The 18912-nt window shown below is 38.0% G+C and overlaps 1 protein-coding gene across 7 annotated transcripts in view; it reads left to right on the forward strand.

Annotated features, from left to right (window-relative positions):
* The window catches only part of STAG2 (STAG2 cohesin complex component), an 80882-nt gene that overhangs the window by 23623 nt on the left and 38347 nt on the right, over positions 1-18912 (forward strand). For 6 of the 7 annotated variants that reach the window (XM_075107167.1, XM_075107172.1, XM_075107171.1 and 3 more), the window contains exons 2-4: positions 14271-14415; positions 16466-16544; positions 17386-17547. In XM_075107167.1, the coding sequence (XP_074963268.1) occupies positions 14372-14415; positions 16466-16544; positions 17386-17547 (285 nt within the window). In that variant the 5' untranslated portion in view covers positions 14271-14371. The remainder of the gene's footprint in view (positions 1-14270; positions 14416-16465; positions 16545-17385; positions 17548-18912) is intronic. The other variant, XM_075107170.1, reaches the window with a different exon arrangement.

The raw sequence follows: 18912 nt of genomic DNA on the forward strand, positions 1-18912 counted from the left end.
CTTTATTCTTTTCTTCTTCTGCCTTGTTTTCTTAGTGGGCTGTGTACTATACCAGATTCTGCAGTTCTAGAGTAGTTTTTACGCTTAGCATACAAAATCTTAAGTTAATTCACATAGTAATAAAATTTATGTTCTCTAATTAATTTTTTTTGGCAGGCATCTGTTTCACAGTGATGAATTGGTAGCAGTTCCTAAAATGTCTGTTGACTGTCTAGAGAATTGTAGGAAAGCTGGCATTTTAAAATGTTTCTCATAACTGAAAGAAGTGGGCAGCTTTATATTAACCCATCTCTTCTCAGAAGAACTTCCCAAACTTCCAACTGAACTATATACGTATTAAAAAAAATTGGTGGATTGTTTTTCTCTTGACCTCTGAATTTAAAGGGTAATTACTTTCCCTTAATTTCAAAAACACCCTGAAATTAAAAATAATACACTGAGGGTAGAGATAGTAGTTGTGTATCTTTTAAAAACCAAACCAAACAAGCAAACAAAAAGACCAACTTGATGTGATGTTATCTTTTATCACTATTGTCTCTTCAACTCTTAGCAGCAGTTGAAAACTCTGGCTTTGATTGCAGGTTCATTTTAGGTTGCTTGCAAGACTAAATTCATAGCATTTAATGATCTAGGATTTGCATACCCTAGGGCAAGATTATAGTAAGTGGAGGTCAAGCTGAACAACCGCCAGACCTAATTTACACTTGGATAAAAATGTTCTTGTCTAACAATTAGATTGAACGTTACTACCTGCTTTGCTAAAATTTGGTTTATATTGTTTCAAGACGAAGGCAGTCTGATGGCAAGAAAGCATCCTCCGAGTAGAATATTAGTCTCACCTTTTGAGCCTCTGAAATTGCGCAGGATCAGGTGTACATATTAATGGCCCCCAGCACACTTGTTGTGGCAGGGGTAGGAGACTTACTCCAGATAGAATGTTTTCTTAATATATAAACTCTTCTTAATGATATGCACAAGAAAGCAGCAAGTCAATGGTGCTGAAACAGGAAGAAAAAAAAATTTGGAAAAATGTAACCCCTTTGGTTGAGTCTTCCAAGACAGATCTGATAAGGTAGTTTCAGTAGGATTATTGTACTTCCTAGTTCAGAACAATTGATTTGTTAGTAGCCTATGTTTTGCCACCTGTATAACAGATCATGACCCAAACAGTGAGAGGTTTTTCATATAGGTAAGGTGAGAAGTTAAACCTTAGTCTGAAACGTTAAAACTGATTACACTTAGTTGTATATGGGCAAACAAAAGTAAAGGAACGATGATAAATATATTTCAGTCAAAGCATTGTGGATTGTAACTAAACATTATGCATAGCTATTTTGTCAGGTGATGTCAACTTCCAGTGGCATGCCTGTTTAGGAATTTCATTTAAATTTTAGAAACTTCTGCGTGCAAACCTATTTGAAACAAGATACTACATTTGTAATCCTGATTAGCGGTACAACAGCATGAGAATTCTATACTGCTGATTTATTGTAGGAGCAATTATAAACATTAAGTGGCTTTTTGAGTAAGCAGAACACAAAGCTGGCAGTTTGCATTAGGAATGGAAAGAGATTAATATAACATAGTTTATTGCTGATCCAGCATTTTATTAAATCAGTGTCTGGGGGACTAAAATCAGGACTTGAAAAAATTTGCTACTTGATGATACTTAAGTATACTAGGGAATTTTTTTTTTTTTTGTATAAAGGTATTTTAAACATGCATGAATCCTAATCCAGCTACTAAATTTTTAGTCTCTTCCCTTTTCCCATAATGAATAGCCAGCCCTGTGATAACAAACTATATGTAACTGAATATTTTTTTTAAGTAGACCTAGGCTTCAGGAGCTGTGAACTTGCTTGTAAGTAGTAAATGATTTTGCAGAATGTTACCAGGTGAAAACCTTTTTATTTACCATTAGATGATACAGTTTGATGTTAGAATCCTGAGTGGTGATCACAAGCTATTGGCAAAAATAATTTATGAGAACAAAATCTGTTAGCCATAAGTCAGAGCAGAGTCTGTGGAGTTCAACACAGGAGTAAGAAATAATAATGTAATTGATGGCTAGTTAAGTCAAAGAAACACTGCTCTTGAATAAGTAGCTAGGACAACTGAATAACTTAATATGGGGAGTTCAACTAGATTTAATTTTGTATTTCATAAATTTAAATACGTGGTTTAGAGAAAGTCTGACTTATTTCAGCATTGCATGATTGTACAACTTACAGTAGAAAGATCAAAGCAAGCCGAAAGAGGTATTGCCTATTTTAAATAATCCCTCTCTTGTCCAACTGTTTAAAATAGGTGGAGTTATTTACTGAGAAAAGTCCGACAAACTAATAGGACTGAAAAAGCCTGAACACTTAACAGTATGTTGTGTTCTCAACTGCTGAGTTACCCATTCCTGATTTGAGTGTGGGGAGATGGGGGATATGTGTTCGGTACAAAACAGAAGAATAGAAACCTGTGCTAAGAGTAGGAATGCAGTTAATTATTAAACCACAACAATTGTTGGGGAAGATGTGGTGACAGATAGAGCACTTGCAATCTTGCAATTCTTGTTTTAATAATTGAAGGTAATTTCAAACTGGTAAGTCAAATATGATCACCAACTGAAAACCACAAGAAGATGATACAGTTCGCATCATAAAAGCTGAAACTATAGTGAGTGACTAAAGCATTTTTCCCTGCAATTTTTTGGACAACTCTAGGTTTTGATAGTTGTCCTTTGACTTCTGCTGTGGCAGTTGAGTTTTCCATCCCTCTGTTGGAGGTTACTACCCATGTAATAAAAGTCAGCAAAATGGGATTTGTCAGCTCTTTAGTCCCTCCCTATTTGCTGTTCAGAGTATTAGCTTTAGTTGTCAGTGAAGACAAGCTGTCCGTTAATAGATCTGATTGTAAACCAGAGCATATGAAATGTGAAAACTTTTCTCTTGTTGGTGTGTTTTGTTTTGTTTAGGTTTGGGGTTTTTTGTTTTGTTTCTTCCCCCCCCCCCCGATAATATTTGATCTGGTTAGGTTTCCCCTGCCTGGGTAGCAGCCCGTTAGGAGTCCTAAGAAAGGGCTGTTCAGCAGCATTTTCTGAATCTGCCACACAAAATCACAAGTATTAAGCTTAGGAATTAAAATTTAGCTGCTGTGAATACAGTCAACACTGCAATGAAATGTTATTTTACATTTTATACATACTTACCAACTAACTTTTAGCAGAGAAAAATGATTTTTGGTGCGCCTTGTATTAAAGAAGCTACTAAACTCTTGACGACTAAAAGGAGGGAGTTTTGTGTTTAAGATACTGTAAAAACAATAGCTTGAATTCTTCACTTATGCCGAAGATAGCATATTTGTCTTGGCTATAAGGAAGAAGAAAAACCTGAGTATTTAGCATGTGAGACTTGTTTCATCTGCTGGAGGGGAGGGTATTAGTGAGCAATTGGTACCTTGGAGTCTTAGAAATCTGCTGCGAGTTTCATGTGATTCCAAGAGTATGGGGTAGTTCTCTGAGTTCCGCTAACTGATGGTATAGGGTACACCCTGGTCCCGAATACATCTCCTGGAGTGGGGGAAGGGGGAGGAATCATAACACATGTAGCTTAAGAGACATCTGGCACTACTGCTCCTTCCCCCCCCCCCCCCCCAAAAAAAAAAGAAAATACAGGAAAAAGAGGATGAAAGGAACTACCTACCAACACAGCTTCTGTGTTGCTGAGCTAATAAGTGTGATAGTTGTAGTTTTCAGAAATATTTTCCATGTATTGAACATGTATCATAATTTGTAGTAAATATTTTACTTGAGCCTTGCATAATGCAACAGGTAAATTTTCAACAAAATATAAATTTAGCTGTAGGCTATGACTGCCTTTTGAACGAGGAAGGAGCTGCTAGCTTTATTTACATGATGAACTGACTGAAGAACAAACATGTAAGGGTATATAGCTTTTTTATTTTTTCTTTTTAGGTTAAACGAAGAAACCTAAGGTTTAATTTTGGTTGATTTAATGAGCTGTACATTTTAGATCTGTGTGGAATTGGATGCTCCTGTGTCCCTACAGTGCCTAATGCACAGTATTTGAGAGACTTACGAAGGAAGATAATTTCAAAAGGACAAGTCTCACTAACCTTTGCTTTAGAATATTTTATACACATCAAGAGTTTCTCAGTATTTGTCAGCTTGCGTAGTAAAATGAGTTTGGTATCTAAAAAAAATGGTTTTGATACTCTTTCTTCATGTTAATTTTCATAAAACAGGCATAGTATGTTATAGCTCTCCCAGTTGGTGTAATTTGTTACCTGCCACAAGTAATCAATTACAGAGTTGAAAGAACTTATTGATTTGGATAATGCCAATATTTTTGCAATGTTCTTAGGATGTATACAAGTGGCCACACTGGTTTCCTCTGGATGTTTAATGAATGTCAATAGCTAACTCTAGGTCTCCATACATGAGGCTTCAGCACCGGTCACCCCTCCCACAGAATTCCTTTAAGAGGTTTAGGATGAATAAAGAAGAAGAAAGAGAGGGTGATTTTTAGACTTGGTGATGATTTTTTTTTTAATCTGGTAATGAATTCATTAATGGATTATTAGCATTCTGCATCGTGGATATATTCAGTTCTCTGAACTGTGTGGGGGAAAGCCATGCACATCACAACTGCTGTTTCGTATAAAATCAGTATTCAGTGCTGCAAGTCTCCGAACAAACCAATTGGGATTTTAGCCCAAATGTTACGAGGGAGAACAAGAACAAAATGTTGGGTATTAAAAAATCTTCAAGTTATGATTGAGGATGTGTGGAGCACAGATGTTCTGAGGTTGGCAGAATTGCAGAGATAACTTTTTAATGAAAGATAACAAGGTTTTTATCTTTGTTTTCTGTGTTTTAGAGGTGAAGCCAACTTTTGCATACATGAGTAGTTGCTTGAATTTTATTTTGTAAGGATGATTATTTAGATTGAAAGAGCCATAATCCACTTATGAAAGGCTTATATTTTAGCTGTTACACTGCTTGGTTTGGATGTGGCACAATAGTGTTTTTTTTTTTTTCTCTTAAATATTCCTTTTCCTTTCTGATGGCATAGACATTGATTTGAACCAGGGAGGGATGGATGACTGCTCTTGATTGGTTATGCAAACACCAAGGTAATGGCAGTTTTTGGGGCTTCACTATAAATAGGGTTTTATACTGCTGTTGTGAGACTGCTGATGACAGTAGTCATCTGACCAAGAGGGTGAGAGCACACTGCCTTGGGCTGCAGGGCAGCTGCGTTCCTGCAGGTGGCCCATAGGGAATCCGAGAGTGATGCCCTTTCTGTAGTCCAGGCCTGTTAGAAAAAAAGCTGGGCTGGTGTGAGGGAAGAAAGCAGGATAGAATGGGGCACAAAGTGTTCTTATACACCCACCACCACTTCCACCCCCTTTAAATGATTTTAAAGATCCAGTTAAGACTAATGCATTTGGACTTGTGCTTATATTCTGTTCTGTTTGTTTCTGTGCTGTACTTAGTCTCTGTAGTTATCGTCTGGAAGCAGTTCAACCATTTTTATGTGGTGGGAAGCTTCAGCTAATAGATTCTGGTTGTTCTCAGCTGACAAAACACAGAACCAAGCAGGTTCTCCTTTACCTTTCTAATCTTAGAAGGTTTGGGATCACAGTGCAGAGGAGTACAGTGGGCTCTTCAAAGCACTAGCCAAAGCGTGCTATGGCCTGGGCTGGCATGAGCTGACTTTGGGAGATGTGCTTGAGATACTTTACTTTCCACTCTTTAATAGTTTTATTTTATGAGGTTTTCAGTCTGTATCTTCTAGTAGCAGCTGATGCTATTGCAGTATGTACTGTGTAGTCCCTCCTGCAGAATTTATAATCAAATGTAGTTGTTCTTGGAAATGCCCAAGCAAAGTTTTGGGCACAAAGCCCTAGTGACCTGGACTTGTCAAAGGAAAACCTATACAGTGGGGGAGGAAGCTGAGGCTCCTGTAAAGCAAGGCAACTTGCAGGCTTACGCTGATCAGTGGAAGAAAAATAAATTAAATCTTGCCAGATGGAAAACCCTGCCTGTGCCGTGTGTACTGAAGTAATCCACACTTGAACAATGCTAATTCTGTTCTAGGCTTTCACTGTGTAGCCACTCACCTGCTTGCTGTGGGCAGCGCGTATGCATCTTCATTCCTAGCTTTTACAAGAGCCAAAATTTTGAGGGGATGTGCAAAGGACTATATTTTTGAAAAAATGAGCGTGTGAGGGGGCATATTGATCTATTGTGTAGTTTCGTTTGGGAATTCAGGGCATTTAGGCAGCTGGGAGGTGTGCTTGCCTTGTATCATAAATGAACTAATACTCTTTTGGCTTGTTAAAGTAGGCATATGTGGGTTTTTTTCTTTTCACCCCCCCACCCCCCGGTTGTGGGTGTGTTTTTTTTTTTTTTTTTAAAGTCTTGGTTGTCAGCTGACTTGGCTTTTATTCTTCCTAAGAGCCTCATTTTCCACACAGTCAGACTGAAACATCTGGAAGTCATCTCTTCTTTGGCAGGGAAACATGTGACAGACACAATGAGGTGTAACTTCTACTTTTGTTATCTTACCTTTGCCTTTTTGAGAAGACTTCCAAAACCAAACCATTTTAAGGATGTGTGGGAATTTCAGGTGCTTTTTAATAAAGCTCAGGAACACTGTTGGGCAGAATCATTAGAGAGTAACATAGGTATTTTTCCCTTCAGTAAGGGTAATAGTTGCATTTATTGTACAGTTGATTAATTTTTCAGTATTTTGTAATGCTTACATCAAGTGTTAGACCCACATTTTACTGGACAGTGTAAATTACTAAATACCAATATAAAAGCCTCATATGATTCAAACCATAACAGTGTATTTATTTTTCAAAATAGTATTTAACTTACTGCAATTAAGATATTGTATGTTGTTACTGGTAATTTACTGAGTAAGCCTATGATTGTGAAGCCCTGTAGCATGCTCTTTTCCTGCCATAATATTTGTTTGACATATTTATTTAATAACAGCAGAAGTCCAAAAAAGACTCGGGGGGGGCTATTTGATGGTGAAGTTGAGGTTGGCAGAGTTATTAGGGTGGTACAGAGGTCCCTGTATGTTGCTCACTTTTCGAGTCTCTAAACTCAGGGTAAAATCTCAGCCTTCACTTCAGATTGTAGCCTGACTTTTTTCAGACACCTTTTAAGTCTTTCTTCCCACCACCTCCCCAGCCTGTTTAAACTTCTGCTTTTGCTTTCACAGCATTAAACTGTGAAAACAAATTTTGCTTTCTCGTTGCTGATGTGTTCATTACCTCTGGGGACCTGTGTTTTCCGTGTGCTTGGCTGTTTCCTGGCTGGTTGACTTCTCAGGTTCTGGTGCTCACCATCAGCTCTTAGCTGGGCTTCTTGTCTGAAGGCTGGTAAGAAGCAAATGGTTATGTAGTTATATGTGCAGCCTGCTGTATAATGAAAATGTAGGCAATGTGTGTGGAAAAGGAGTAAGGATGCCTTGAGAAGGAGATAGCTAAGACTGGGCAGGTGCCTGATGAACTTACAGGTAGAACGTGTTGACTCCCTGTGACAGGCGCGTCTCGGTCTAGGTGCTCACCTGCAGGGCTGCCTCTCCCCTCAGGTAGTACGAGTGGAAGCCCGGTGGGGGATCGGGCCTTGCTGCCTGCTTTGCCCCGCCGGAGCCACAGGACAGCAGACTGTTGGCTGTGGCCCCTCCCAAGGGAAGGGGGGGAATATTAGCAGTAGCTCTGCGAGAGCTCCACTTTGCCACTTGGAGAGATGTGGTCGTGCCTTGCAGCAGAGCTCTGCCCCTGCTGGTGATGTGCTGGCGTTGGCAAAGCTCATTACTGGCTTTGCTGTAGAGGGGTAGAGTTCAGCTGCTCGGCTATTGCATGACTTGTGGCTGCAGCATGAGTTGATTCATCTGGCGGATCCAATGGAGAGCTAATCATGGGCAGAGTAAATGGTTTTGTTTTCATGATTTGCTTGCTGCTGGTTCATTTTGTGCTAGAAGGGAGCAGAAACTTTCCTACGTGTCTGGGGAGCGGGAAGGAAAATTACTGCTTTGAGCAGTGTCAGAAAAGCATGTTCTGAGATGGCTCTTTCCCACTTAATCAGCAGCCTTGTTGCATGAACTAAAGAGCAAATATCATCAAAACTGAATAAAGAGCAGTCCAGGGGATAAAAGTGGTAGTGTGATGGTGTAATATCAACAGCCACCATAACGTTGATTTTTCATTTTTTTTGTAAGATTAAGAGATGTGTGTGGACAGAAATAGTGTGGAGGGGGTGTAAGAGCTGGAAGTTTAGAAGAAAATAAATTATGAAGGAAGAGACTGAAAAGATGGGACCTGTATAAATTAGGTCATTTCAGTTCTTTGTTGGAGTGTTGACTGTTTACTGTGCGTACAGACTATGTCTGTTGGTAAGCATGGAAGAATGTAGATTGATGATGTCTCGTTCAGGTCTTCTTGTAAAGGAATCACAAGACTCATTTGTTAAGCAAACAGCACAAAAATAACCACTCATCTAAAGGTATTAATTGCATTATTGTTCAGTTTAGTCTTGATTATGCTATCTTAATATGATCAAAACTGCTGATACGGTTATAACTAAATAATGTTAAAGTACAGTTGTTACAATACAGAATGCTGCTTGAAGTATGTTTCGGTGCTTTACTCAAATTACAGAATTGCTTTAAAGCTTGTTGGCAGCTGAAATACTAGGTTGTGTAATACTAGTAGGAATAACATACTCTTTCAGGCCAGTAGGGAATGTCATGCAGTTGCTCAAAATCTCGCTTAAAAATCCACTTATGAAGGCGAATGCAAAAGTAATATGAAGAAGCAGCATACTGATTTGGGGGAAAACTCCCAAACAACCAAACCTTTTATAAAACAAAAGTTTAGACATATTCCATTCTCACAAAAGGAGAGAGGGGCATAATGTAGTTGATAACAGCTTTCTCTTTTAAAATAATTAAGGAAAAATATTGGACATACTTCTGATCCTTTATTTAAAGTTTATCTGACTAGCAGTTCAGCTGTTGCTGCTGCATAATTGGTTCTGAAGCATCAGCATCTCTCATTCTTTCATTCTCATTCAGCATATCTCATAGATAAATAATTCAGGGGTGGACTTCAGCCACACGCTTCAGCACCGCAACTTTATAAGTTTTAATTTTCTAAATTAAGAAAGTGAGGTCCTTGATTTTACAGGTGATTAACTGAATTACAGGGAAAAATGAGCACATTTCTGAACAGCCACCCCCCTTTTACAAAAATCTTTGTCCTGTCCTGGCCAAATAGCTGTTTTTAAACTTTGCATACCTGGCTTCCCACAAAAATGATAACCGCTCTACTCATTCGCCTTATAAAACTTCCAGACAATGGATGCCGAGCAACAAACAAACAGTGCATGCATAGGGAAACACCACCAACACCACCCCCCCCACCCCCACCCCCCCACCCCCGGGCCAAAACCCATCAACCTGAAACACCTTGCTGTTGGCTTAAGTAGTACTCTAGTTACTGCATTTACACAAGTGTATGAAACACAAGCTTCTGGGACAGATCTTGTGATTCTTTATATTTTCTCTGTGTGTGTGTGTATATATATATACATACATGCATATTCTTTTGACAAAGGCTGCAGTCTGAATAATATTAATGTTTATTTAGCCTATTTGTGCATCTAATAGAAATCGTGAGAGAACTGGTAGCGCTCAGCAGCTGCTGATTGCATATGTGTTATTGTGTGAACTGTGCTGGTGGTTTTTGTCAACTTTTGCCAGATCTCAACATTTGGCCAGTTTATCAGAACCATACCTAAATTAATTATTCATGTATTAGGGAAAAATAACCTTTAAAAACTTAAATCTGTTTTTCAGTGGAGACACATTTGAGTCCTTTGTAGCGTTTCATGCTTAGCTCTTGCTTTTATCAGTCATTTTAAATAGAAACTCCTCTTACATCTAGAGTTGGCAACGTTACATATGATTAGTGTTCCTGGACTACGTCTGGTCTTCCAGTGTGTGGTTTTTTGGTGTTTTTTGTTGTTGTTTTTGTTTTGTTTTGTTTGTTTTGTTTTTTGTTTTTAAGTTCATTAACGTTTTGTTAGCAAAACTTTAAATGGCATGGCACTATAAAGGTATACCTTATTTCTGCTATTAAAATGTATTTTAAAATTCTTCTGCTTGCTTTTGAAAACAAAATACCGAGGCTAGTAGTACTGTAGCAGCTGTATGCATTTCTGGCTTTGGAAGAGTCATTGAATCAAATACGTATATGCATTTATTTCAGAAAAGAGGCAGGAATCTTCTGGTGTCTTTATGTAATCTAAATAAATTTAAAGGAAATGTGCTACAATATTATTGCAGATTTAGTGATCTATTATAAAGTTTATTGCACAGAAATAACTAGGTCAACCTCTGGATGACCTGTCTTTTCGAGTTTCTTCAGTTAGCTTTAGGCTAGAGCTCCACCTTGTGATCTTTCAGCAGGATACATTTTCTTTTTTATAGTTAATAATTTAATTATGATTTCACAAAGTTGAGTGACTTCAGAAAGTTTTCAGTCTTGAGAGATTTCAGTATCTGTTTGGGAAAATTAAAGTTGGAATTCTGTGAGCATGCAAAAAAGGAACGAAGAGGAGCTGCTTTCTATGACGTTCTTCAGTTTAGATTTGACTTACTAAAATAACCTGCTTATTAGAGCACATTTACCAGATAACATAGACTTTCACTGTTTGGAATGGCATCTGCAAGAACTTCACTTTCCCCTTTTCAGACTGCACTGGGATAAACTCGGTATATTTGAAAAGTCCTGATAGGATGCTTAATATGGACCATTTTCCTTTCTCATTGACATCCCAAACTGGGTGCTTTGGATGAGTCATCAAGTATGTGCATGAAGATGATGTGGCTGGCAGTAGTCTTGAATTTCCAGAAGGCATTTACCGAGATCAAAGTTAATAGGGAATGACCAATGCCAGTCTTTTCCCATACCAAAACAAGAGAACATCAAATAAAATTGGAAAGTAATAAATTCAAAGCAAAGAATGTGCCTCTTGGCAGTATGGAGTTTGGCTGTGGGAGTTCTTGGGTGGAATACCATTGCTGCTGAATATTGAGTTCAGAAAGTTATTGGAAATATTAATGGAAAAATTACTGATAAGGGATTATAAAATATAGGGAAAGTTTCTCTGGCTGAAAAAAATGCCTGAGTTATTTCTGGATGCTGGGAAGGTATTCAGGGAAAACACCACTAGTAAGAACAAAGCAAACGTGTTCCTCCTTGGGCAGCTTCTGTTGACCAGTGCCAGAAAGGGCATGCTGGGCTGGGCTGGCCCTGCTGGTTGAGAATTGAAAGTCCGTGTCTCATTCTGGATGTATGTAAATCTTTTAAAATTATCCTTTACTGGGACAAGTGCAAGGATTTCTTTTGTTCATTGCTGGAGTTTTGAGCTTGACACTAGAGATCCCTTATAGTCTTACCTCATACATTCTTGCAAGGCATTCATCTGTAGGTACTGTTTTCCATAATACCCATATATAATTGCACTCATGAGGGCCAGTTTTTTTCTTCCTTCAAGAAAAACAATTCTTGAAAACTAAATCTTAGTAACTTAACACTTCAGCATCTAGCAAGAACTTGATATTTCTCTCCCATTTTACGAGGTGATTCTGACCAAACAATGCCATGTTTCTTTAATGTTTTGTTGTTTGTACTAAGATGAACGGTTCTTACAAGAAGTTCAAGTTGGTATAAACTGCAGCCAGGTAGTTTTCTCAGGTGATTTATTTGACTTGTTTGATGTAGAGGATATATAATTTCATAACTTACCCATAATTTTTCATAGTTTTACTAATTTTTCTTAAAAATATTTCTATGACTATAAGAAACTGAGATTTTTTTGCAAAATTTGATAGGACAATGGATTTGCTTTTTATAGAGAGAGCTAAAAATGTGTTAATTCTGTGAACAAGTGGTTAACTTGCTTTGGTTCTTGGTACTTTCAAACCTTATGGAATAGGTAATTTTAGTATTGTAAATAGGTAGTGTTAACGAGCCATAATACAAAATTTGTGTGTAAGCATCGTGATTGTCACTTCAGTAGATGTGTTGCTTCTCAACATTGGAAAACGTAAGCTAGAGTAAGTCAAATAACAGCATGTTGATAGTCAGGTTGAACTTGACACTGAGCAGTGTGGTTTCTGATGTTTGCATCTCTGCTTTGCACTGGGACCAAATTGCAAGCACGCCCCAAAAAGGACTTGTGTGGCTTGATCTCTTTTTTTTTTTCTCCCCCCCCCCCCCCCCCCCCCCCGTTTCTCTTACCTTTCTTTCCCCTTGCCCGCCTCACTGAGGTGCACCTCTGTGCAGGTGCTAGCCTGATGACCAAGGCTACCACACTCCCAAGTATGTTGTAGTACTGAGAGGAATTGGAGGGAAAAAAAAAAATCTGAAGTGTAGAGCATTTTGATACATCACCACGGAGCATATAGTTGTACAGACAGCCCGGGTGGTGTAATAGCTCTTTGCCACCAAAGAAGGGAGTTTTGCCCTTCACTCCCCTGCTCATGGCTATGCAGTCTTGGGTTTCCCATGCACTGGTTCCAGATACCTGCTGTTGAACCAGTTTAACTTGATAATCCAGGGGAAAAAAATTCTTGAGGTATATTTTGCCCATTTTGTTGGGGAATTGAATCAGGTGATACAGAATGGCAGAGCCTACAAAGATAAATGGCTGGGGAGGCGATGTTACACTGCCTGTGAATGCTTGTTTGCTAAATGGAGCAGGAGAGGATGAAACGCACTGGTCACGTGTCTGTGTGGTTTTAGAGAAGGGAGGAATGGGGTGACAAAGGTTGTTGCCATTCTGCAGCAGCAATGTTTTTGAAGCTTATTATTTTTTTTACTCTGTTCTGGATGGAACATTCTTTAGTAGTTGTAGACTCTCTTGAGATCCACTAGCCTATCTCGAATGTCCTCTTTTTTTGCCACTACTTACTTCCACTCTGGTTCTCTGCTTTTATGTAATTGTGTGAAATGTGAAGAAAGAGAACATAATAAGTTCAGGGTTTATGGTTTCTCTCAGCTCTCTAAATTCTGGAACCTACAGTGGCCCCTAGCATTCAGAATAAGCACTTGCAGGGAAAAAAAAAAAGTAAGTCCTCTATCTACACACTCAGTTGAAACGCAGTCTTTGAAGCATAGCTAGCAGACATTAAGCAATGTGTGCTTAGCATGCCAAAATTAAATCTTTCCCTCAAATACCTAATCACTCCAGCAAGCTGTAGAGTCAGCAGACTTTGACTCTGAAGGTTTTTTCTCCTTGCTATTGTATCTGTAAAATACCTGAACATCATGCTTTCTTAATTTAACTGTGTAAAAGTTAGCCTGGGGCAGAGAATTGACATAGAAAACTTTAGCCTGCATGGTTAAATCTCACCTTTGAAGTATCCAGTGAGGTGTTTTCCCCTTAAACATAGGAAAATCAGATAAATAACAAAACATATGAATAGGTGGCAATATTATAAGTTGAAAAGCAAGTATTTCACAATCTTACATTTTCTTGATAAAACTCCATGCTGTTTCTGATGTTTTTCTTTATAACGTGTGAATAGTAGTATCTTCCTTGATAGTCTTGTCAAATGCTTTAAATGATAAAACCGTCAGAAGCCTGGTTTATCAACTCTGGAAGGCAGCAAGTTGTGAAACAGCTGGCTAGGTTTTAAGAACTTGTTATAAAAGCTTATCTCTGTGGAAAATGTCATGGAAGTTTACAAATCAGAGCTACAAAGTTGGTATACAGAATGTCTGTATATGTACACATTCTGTGCTTTAAATTTAACATCAAATCTGGTTTTGGTTTGGTTAACCGGAAATATCCTAGTGTTGGTAATTCTGGGCTCTGCAGTGCATGATGTTACAGTTCAAACTTAAATCTAGTATAGATTTAGAAATAAAAGCTATTACTTGCAAGGTGTTAATGAAAACCATTCCCATTTGCTCATCCTATTCAGAAAATTTTATTTTTTTGCCAAATGGTTTTGAATCTTATTTTACTGGGATGCTTTTAAAATTTATGGATGTACTTTGTAGTAAGATCATGGGAGGAGTAAAAAACATAAAATCTTTAAACAGGAAAAAGCTTGGCTGGAAACAGAGGGTGGCAGGATCTAAATTTTCTGTTTTTCCAACTTTTTTACCCCTTCGTCTGTAGAAACATTTTCACTGTATTTATTTATTTATTTATTTTATTATAGAAGTTGTCCACTACAAAGGAAGAAAGAAACGTAAGCTTTTACTTCAGACTGGTTTTTGAATATCTTTCTAATACAGTGGTGTTCCAGAAGATGATAAAGAAATGATAGCAGCTCCAGAAATACCAACTGATTTTACTCTCCTTCAGTAAGTGTTTTAAGAACTTGTTTCATTTTCAAATGTACTGGCTCTTTTTAGTCTTAATACCTATGGTTGGATTTCTCTTGGAAACAAAAATTAAGGAATAAGGTTCTAGATTTTTTCCTGTTGAGATGTTGATAAAGCAATGTCTGAATTATTTCTTGTGTTTTCAGCAGTACTTTAGGTATTTTAGAAGAGCTTAATTATTTTAAATCAATTTTTAAACTTTGCTAGTAGGAAGCCATGGAGAGAAACACTTTTTTTGGTTATGTTGTGTGCTTTTCAGGATTGTGTCTTTCAGAGTGAAATGTTTGAATAAGAAACTCCTTGATTAGGAATACAAAAAAAAAAGTTTCCTTTATTAAAGCCTCTTTATAGAGAGAGAGAGGAAGTAGTTGAGGTATTTGCCCTTAATAACTGGGGCAGGTCGCCTAATATTTCAAATACCTAGTTGCCAAATGCTTTAGTTAAAGCCAAAGTCTTAGCTTCCCTCAGGCACTGGTTCCTTGGTGGTTTTGACATCATTTTTTTAGCTCATTAGACTTCCTGCAATTTTTAAGAAACACATGAATTTCTGAGATGTAAAATTGGATATAGATTACATTTTGGACAGAGAAATCCAGTGATTATTTCAAGAAGACCAAAAGAATCCAGTTCCTCACCTTTTAATTTTTGAGAAATTGGCATGAATACATTTCCACAGACTACTAAAATGGATTAAATTGGTATAAAATCTAAAAAGATAGAGATATGTGGCTTTGATTCAATGAGGTTGGTTTTGTGGGTTTTTTCCCTTTTTAATGAGACAGAAAGGTAAATTGGAAGATGGTTCAACGTGAAATACTGTTTTTATAGCTGTTTATAATTGTTTTTACTCCGTTGGTACAGTTCACTGCTTAGTGAGATGTTTGGAATTTGTGTTCTATTCTTTCCTGTGAAAATAAGGAAGTTTTGAAGAAACATGTCTCACCTCTTTCTTGTCTGTCTTCCTTCTTTCTTTTGTTGTCGTGTGTTCCCCCCCCCCTCCTCCGGGTTGGGTGCATTTTTGGTCCATATCAGAGCACATAGTCACCAAAAACAGAAATAGCAAAATACATGCTAAAAACCTCCTTTCAGACGCTTGCAATAGTGAGAGACCTTAAGTTTCTGGATTGTTTTAGAATGTTACAAATAAATATGTAGGAATGGGTCTCCCGTGTCCCTGGTCATCTTCATGATTGCATTTTTAAATTGAATCAGGAAGTGTGTATCAGAAATTTGTGAGAGCAGCTGGAATTCATCCTACTGCATCTGTGTTAAATGATGCTTGTAGATCTTGTTTTAAGTTGTATTTTATGGGAAATGTAGAAATAGGGAATATATAAGCGAAACATTATTAATAATTCAGATGATTTCATGCACCCCACCCCATCAAGGTTTGCAATACAGTATTTGTATATTGAGGCAGCATATTTTAATGCTGTAGGAAATTAAACAAATGAGAAAATGAGTATATTTTTTAGCATCTGCTTATAATACAAGCTTAAGCAGAACTACAGACTGTCTTTCTGATGGAGAAACCTCACCTAAACTTTTTTCTGTAGCTCTCAACATAAGTACGTAGCTCTTAACTACTTAGTTCTAATAGCACAAAGAGATCTGCTGAGGCACTTTTATGCGGGAAGGTGATGGTTTCTCTTTTTTGCTGTTGGATTTTGTCCTCTCTTGTTTAAGTATTTGTGGCAGATATTTATAGCGCTCTTTGCTTTTTGAGATGACGTAATGTTTGTCACGTGCCAAAAGCAAGGTTCCCAACCTGTTGCTGTTTTCTACCCACGTTCACATCTTTTAACCTTACTGTATGGCTTTCTTTGCAGGTAAATTGTTTGGAGGAGGCAGGGTAGGGTGTGAGTGCGAGGGTGTGCTCTGATCTGTTCCTTGACAGTAGACTTAACAGTGAAATTTCTCTTTTTTCTTCTTGACTTACTGGACTGAGAGCATAATGTGACTTTATGTAGTATATTTAAGAATGTTTCTGATATAATGTGTAACCGGTTTGCTTCTTTTATCCTTGCAGGGAGTCTGAAACACACTTCTCTTCTGATACAGACTTTGAGGATATTGAAGGAAAAAACCAAAAACAAGGCAAAGGAAAAGTATGTTCAGTTTATAAGGATACTTCTACTGTTACGAATTGAAGAGTTCAGCACTTGCTTTGAAGCTGAATGAGCTAGGAATATTTTCTGAAAATGTGAATGTTGTCTGAAGAGAGTTCATATTTGTATTTGCATTGAAATGCTTCACCTTGAGTGTTTGCATGGTATTACCTATGTGCTGTGAAGGATAAGGGAGGTGGGGGAGAAGATGATTAGCTTTGATTTGATTAGTCTCTCTGCATGTGTTCCATCCTATACGTAAATTTGGTGCTAATACAATCTCTTTTGGTCGGCGCCATTAATTCTGGCTCTCTTTTAATTTGAAAAGTGAACAGAAACAAATAACTAAATTAAAAGGGCTTTTTAAATATGTTGCAGATAGGAGGTTACACTACCTGAGTGAGGGGGTCTAAACCTAGTTAGACCTCCTAGCCTAAACCTAAACCAGCTCTTCTTTCCTGTCATGGAACAGGTGTCCTCCCCACCTGCGTGGCTTCTGCCCTCTCCCTGGCTTGGCACCCCCACATGCGGCTCCCTCGCTGCGATGGTGCAGGCGTGCCAGCTGGTCTGGGCTGTGTCCACCTCGCCGGGCACCCCGGGTACCTGTACCAGTACAGAGCCCCCACTTATTAAGAGGTGGTGATAAATAGTTTTATACAACAGTCATTTAATTCTGCTTAAATGTGGGTTTTCTTTTTCTTCTCTCTGTAAGTCATACTTGATTTGGGGAATCAAATATAAAGACACCTGTTTGCTCTTCCTCACCCGCACGTTAGTTTTTATTTTTAATAACTGCATAATACCCAGTTAAAACTTCTTGTGTGTGTGTGTGTGATTGCAGACCTGTAAAAAAGGAAAAAAAGGACCAGCAGAGAAGGGGAAAAGTGGAAACGGAGGAGGGAAACCTGGTGGTCCGAATCGGATGAATGGACATCACCAACAGAATGGTGTGGAAAACATGATGCTGTTTGAGGTAGTTAAAATGGGCAAGAGTGCTATGCAGGTAAGACTTGGGATATCTCTATGACTTGGATGAATATACAAATTAGATGTAATAGTATTTTCCTGTCCATAGGATTTAATAAAAGCAAGCCTAAAGTAAAGGTTTTTCTCCAACTTGTAGTTTTTATTTCCACATTAAGAGTTTAAAAAAAAAAAAAAAGTTTTTTGCATTGTTAAGGTTTGAATTTGAGCAAACTGATTTTTCATTTCTAAATGTCAGGCATAAATAATCACGTATATAATTAAGAAATTCAAACTGTGATTCAAAGGGAATTTTCAGTATCCTGAATGAAGAAAGGTTATTTCAAATTACATGACTTTAAAGTCCTTTTTTTCTGTGGCTGTAACTAAATACAGCTGTGGTTTATGCCAATGGTTATCATAAAACTTAACAAGAAATCTGTAGTTTGTAGATGGTCCCAGAGCTTAGATTATCTGAAAAGAAATCATTGCTTCTCTTGTCTCGCCCAAAGTAAAATTACTAGCTACAACCTAGGGGAAACTTAAAGAGTAGCCCTTAAGTTGTCCTGGCTATTGTATAGTGCAACACTCAAATTGGGTGGAATTTGGGTCAGGAAATTTTAACCTAGAAGCCTCTGCATTACGCACTGTCTCCAGTGCATTTACTAGTGGGACCAAAGTGAGTCTATTCAGAAATTTAGCACTTTTTAAAAAAATTCAGTTAAATTGGTAAAGCGTTTGCTTGACTGTGTGACTCTTCCATGGAGAAAGAGTTAAAGTGTAAGCCTGTCAGCCATGAAGCCTTCCTGCTGACTCACTCATGTGACTCCTCAGCAGCCTGGAAGAAAGCCTATCTTTGGGATAGAAAATCTAGAGTTTACAGCTTCTGTGCTACCCATGCAGGAAGCTGGGTCTATATGCAGTCCTCTTGAGATCTGCAGGCTCCTGCGTTATAGCTGGGAACCTTGAATCCTGAAGTCCTTGGCAGAAATTTAGTTCAGGCTTTTAAAAAAGACAAGACTACTTTGATGTATTTGCACAGAGAAGTTCTGATGCTTCCGTCATTTGTTTTGTTCTGTTGTATTTCAAAGCGGGTGGAAAAAACTACTTTTCTAACTGCTGCTATGCGCTACATTTTCAGCTAGTTGTTAGTGGTTGTATCTTTGTGACATTTCAACTGTTTAAAATGATATGCAGTCAAAATCTTATGCTTTCCAAGAGCAAAATGGATCTTTGCCAGGCCTGATTACTCTGTTGAATTAGGGAACTGATACCTGGGTAATAGAGTGAATCTTAGTATTTTTTTGTCAGAATGAAGGAAGAAAAAAATTTCTCTATTTCTGAAGTAAAGTCCCCTTCAGCACTCAGTGTAAACACAGTTTCTCTGTGGCCGCCCTCAGTGCTT

This window comes from Phalacrocorax aristotelis, chromosome 11, assembly GCF_949628215.1.
Source record: "Phalacrocorax aristotelis chromosome 11, bGulAri2.1, whole genome shotgun sequence".
Lineage (NCBI taxonomy): Eukaryota > Metazoa > Chordata > Aves > Suliformes > Phalacrocoracidae > Phalacrocorax > Phalacrocorax aristotelis.